Source organism: Lycium barbarum, chromosome 7 (genome assembly GCF_019175385.1).
Source record: "Lycium barbarum isolate Lr01 chromosome 7, ASM1917538v2, whole genome shotgun sequence".
Lineage (NCBI taxonomy): Eukaryota > Viridiplantae > Streptophyta > Magnoliopsida > Solanales > Solanaceae > Lycium > Lycium barbarum.
This window is the reverse complement of record NC_083343.1, coordinates 100679795-100684834: the sequence shown is the minus strand read 5'-3', so window position 1 is coordinate 100684834 and position 5040 is coordinate 100679795. Positions and strand designations below refer to the sequence as shown.

At 32.2% G+C, this 5040-nt stretch overlaps 1 protein-coding gene across 1 annotated transcript; it reads right to left on the bottom strand.

The window, feature by feature from the left end:
* Positions 1-545: 545 nt before the first annotated feature.
* LOC132603642 (VQ motif-containing protein 11-like) lies at positions 546-1368 on the bottom strand. Its single transcript, XM_060316784.1, has one exon. The coding sequence runs from the start codon at positions 1206-1208 to the stop codon at positions 657-659; it is 552 nt and encodes a 183-aa protein (XP_060172767.1). The 5' UTR covers positions 1209-1368; the 3' UTR covers positions 546-656.
* Positions 1369-5040: the final 3672 nt, after the last annotated feature.

Here is a 5040-nt window from a genome sequence, read left to right as displayed (position 1 = left end):
CGGGGGTGGCACGGTGGAGGAGGCTGGAGGTAGTATGTGGTCGATCACCAAGTTTGCTCGGCAATGGAGCTTGAAGAGGGTAGCCCAGTTATTGTATTGGCTTCCTTCATAGTCAAGAACAATAGGAATGCATGATTTGATATTGGTGACTATAGTCGCAGGATGCAACTTGGACGCGTCAGCCATGGAGAGGAGGAGGAGGAGGAGGAAGGGCCGAAGAGGAGGAGGAGGAAGGGCCGAAGAGGAGGAAAACGAAAAAGGGGGTCGGCGGCTAGGGTTAGGATGCTAGGGTTTTAGGAGAGACCTAGTCTGATACCATGTAAGAGAATATTTTCCCTGATCATTCTCATTACTTGAATAGGTTAATATACAACATTTACAACATGAATGTAGGCTACAAATTAGGAACTAATTTGACTAATATATGCTAACCTAAAATAGAAGATTACAAAATATATTTTGACTAAATATTTACATAATCTAACAGTATCATCTAATTAAAGCATCTTCAAAAATTCTTTTGAGACACAAAAGATCATCCAAAATTTAACCAACATGACTAGAACATCAAATTAACAACAAATATCAACTAGATTAATTTGAGTGTCTATATGTAAATAAATACATCCTACACAATATATCTATAATTGGATTAATTAAGAAGAAGAATGATGTGTAGCTGTAGGAGATTGAAGTGGAAATAAAGGCAAGAGTTGAGGTGGCTGAGAACCTCTAGGAGTACTTGGATGCAAGTAAAATCCTTTCCCAGCAATAGCTCTTTCTTCTTCTTTTTCTTCTTCCATTGGTGATCTTGGACTTATTCCACGTGTCATCATTTCAAGAGGGAACACTGGAGATGCAAGAAAATTACTTCTTTGCCTAGACGTAGAATAATTAGGTGATGACAAAATTTTATTAGTGAAAATATTTTCAAGCTTTCTTGCACTATGCCTTCGTTCGTGCAACTTAAATATCGATCGTTGAGGAGGACCTTTCTTGCCATAGTTGGATTTTCCGATGGGATGACATGAAGATTCATCATGACCGGTGAGTTTTTGGACGATGGAGCGGAAGTTAGAGGGATCAGCTTGGACAAAAGTAGTACTATTATTATTGTTACTAGATGGAGAAGCACATGAGATGTTCATCACAACATTATTGGGTTGGTTGTTGTTTTGGTTATGTAGTGTATGGCTAGAAGAAGCCATTTTTTTTGAATAAATATCTATGAAGAACAAGAAGGAGAAATCAAGAGAGAGGGATGGAAAAGAAAAGGCATAAAAGTTGGCTATTTTAGATGGGAAAATGAAAGAGAAATTGAGTTGCTTTATGTGTTGGTGTTTTTAAAGTTGAAGGGGTCCCGTAGGGTTGCACTTGTATGTTAGTAAAAGTTTCAACTTTTATACCAATTTTACGCTCAAATTCTTCACAAACAGTGGATAGGTAATCTTAAAAATAAAGTAAAATATATGTTTCTTTTTCATTATATATAAGTGCAGTGGGGGTACGAACACAGCTGTCCCCACTTGTACAATGAGCTTCACAAATTGTACCCGCAATGAATGCTTGTACCATAAACTATATAACTTGTACACTTTATTCAACTATTTTTATATCCCACGTAGACATATGTCATATTACTTAATATTTATTCCCTTCTCATGTATAGACGCATACACTTCAAATTTAATTCTTCGACACATTTATTTCCTCCGTGCATTTTTACTTGTTCACTTTTGACTTTTCGTATTCTAGTTGAATATTCTCATGTATAGAGTATAGACATATGCAGTTCAATTTTAATTCTCCTACACAAATTTATTTCGTCTGTGCACTTTAATATGTTCACTTTTGACTTTTCACATTCTTTAAGAATTAATAAATCCCACGTGGATATATGTCATAGTACTGAATATTTATTCTATTCTCATATATACACGTGTGCACTTCTATTTTAATTCTCCGACACATTTATTTCCTCCGTGCACTTTTACTTGTTCACTTTTGACTTTTCACGTTTTTGCTGAATATTTATTTTCAATGAGCTTCACAAACACGCAATGAATGCTTGTACCATGAGCTATATAACTTGTACATTTTATCCAACTATTTTTATATCCCACGTAGACATATGTCATAGTACTTAATATCTATTACCTTCTCATGTATAGACGTATGCACTTCAAGTTTTAATTCTCTTACACAAATTTATTTCGTTCGTGCACTTTAATATGTTCACTTTTGACTTTTCACATTCTTTAAGAATTAATAAATCCCACATGGATATATGTCATAGTACAGAATATTTATTCTCTTCTCATGTATACACGTGTGCACTTCTATTTTAATTCTCCGACACATATTTACTTCGTCCGTGCACTTTAACATGTTTACTTTTGACTTTTCACGTTTTTGCTGAATATTTATTTTCTTCCCATGTTTCTAATATATATAAGTGACTTGGGGGTACGAACACAGCTGCTCAAACTTGTACCAAAAGCTTCACAAATTGTACACTTTTGACTTTTCACATTTTTTAAGAATTAATAAATCTCACGTGGATATATGTCATAGTACTGAATATTTATTCTCTTCTCATGTGTACACGTGCGCACTTCTATTTTAATTCTCCGACACATTTATTTGCTCCGTGCACTTTTACTTGTTCACTTTTGACTTTTCACGTTTTTGCTGAGTATTTATTTTCTTCCCATGAGCTTCACAAATTGTACACGCAATGAATGCATGTACCATGAGCTATATAACTTGTACACTTTATCCAACTATTTTATATCCTACATAGACATATGTCATAGTACTTAAAATTTATTCCCTTCTCATGTATAGACGTATGCACTTCAAAATTTTAATTCTCCTACACAAATTTATTTCGTACGTGCACTTTAATATGTTCACTTTTGACTTTTCACATTCTTTAAGAATTAATAAATCCCACGTGGATATATGTCATAGTACTGAATATTTATTCTCTTCTCATGTATACACGTGTGCACTTCTATTTTAATTCTCCGACACATTTATTTTCTCCGTGCACTTTTACTTGTTCACTTTTGACTTTTCACGTTTTTGCTGAATATTTATTTTCTTACCATATTTCTAATATATATAAGTGGCTTGGGGGTACGAACACAGCTGCCCAAACTTGTACCAAAAGCTTAACAAATTGTACACGCAATGAATGCTTGTACCATAGGTTATATAATTTGTACACTTTACCCAACTATTTTTTAATCCCACGTGGACATTTCTAATATGTCATAGTACTTAATATTTATTCCATAGACGTATGTACTTCAATTTTAATTCTCCGGCACATTTATTTCCTCCGTGCACTTTTACTTGTTCACTCTTGACTTTTCGCGTTCTTGAAAAATATAATATGTGTGTGTCCAAATTATTTGTTCATTTATAAAACCAAAATAAAATTAACCCGTTTTAATAAATATTCTTGAAAATAGTCTATTGGAGAGAGACTATGACAAATGTCTAAGTGGGATAAAAAAGTAGTTGGTTAAAGTGTGCAATTTATATAACTTTTGGTACAAATTTGCATTGCTATTGTTCGTCCTCTTTTCACGTTTAAAGTATTAAGAAAGAAGGAAAACCCGTTTTCCTTCTTGTCAATACTTTACTTATCTTACTCTCCTTTGCATTCTCTGATTATTGTTTCTTTACATTTATAAAATGTATTACTTTATATTTTCATTTTGGAATTAAAATTTGGTGATTTACGATATAACATATCACATTTCTAATATGTCATAATACTTAATATTTATTCCATAGACATACGCACTTCAATTTTAATTATCCGACACATTTATTTCCTCGTATTTTTTAATTAATTTACTAAAAATATTTCATTAGTTTTGCTTTTAAAAAATCCAATATATACAACAATGGTTCTTATGTTTGGATTTGAACAGTTAATTGATTGAGATGGATATCAACTTGTCGGTATACATATAAGATATTAAACAATTTAAAAAAAAATCTAAAATGAAAATATTAATTTTCCCTCACCTTCTTACTAATTTTCTTTTTTCACATTGATGAATAACTTTCATTGTCAAGACTATGACAAATTTTTAAAAATTATTTACAAAATACAAACCTTAAAGATAGGCTAATTAAAGTGAATAAACATGTTCGGTGCACGGGCATAAGCGTAGAGGAGGGATGAACACCGCTCCTCCCGCTTGTACCATGAGCTTCACAAATTGTACACGCAATGAATGCTTGTACCATAAGCTGTATAACTTATACACTTTATCCAACTATTTTTATATCCCACGTAGACATATGTCATAATACTTAATATTTATTTCTTTCTCATGTATAGACGTATGCACTTCAAATTTAATTCTCCGACACATTTATTTCTTCTGTGCACTTTTATTTTTTCACTTTTGACTTTTCATGTTCTAACTGAATATTTATTCTCTTCTCATGTATAGACATATGCAGTCCAATTTTAATTTTCCTACACAAATTTATTTCCTCCGTACACTTTAATTTGTTCACTTTTGACTTTTCACATTCTTTAAGAATTAATAAATTCCACGTGGATATATGCCATAGTAGTGAATATTTATTCTCTTCTCATGTATACACATGTGCACTTCTATTTTAATTCTCCGACACATATTTATTCCCTCCGTGCACTTTTACTTGTTCACTTTTGACTTTTCACGTTTTTGCTGAATATTTATTTTCTCCCCATGTATATATGAATGCACTTCAATTTTAATTATCCGATACATATTTATTTTCTCCGTGCACTTTTACTTGTTCACTTTTGACTTTTCACGTTATTTAAGAATTAATAAATGAAATACTCCTTCCATCCCATATTTCTTGGCCACATTACTTGACTTTTCACGTTCTTTAAGAATTAATAAATGAAGTACTATCTTCGTCTCATATTACTTGGCCACATTACTATACTTGATTTTTCACGTTCTTTAAGAATTAATAAAAATAAAGTACTCCCTTAGTCCATATTACTTGGCCACATTA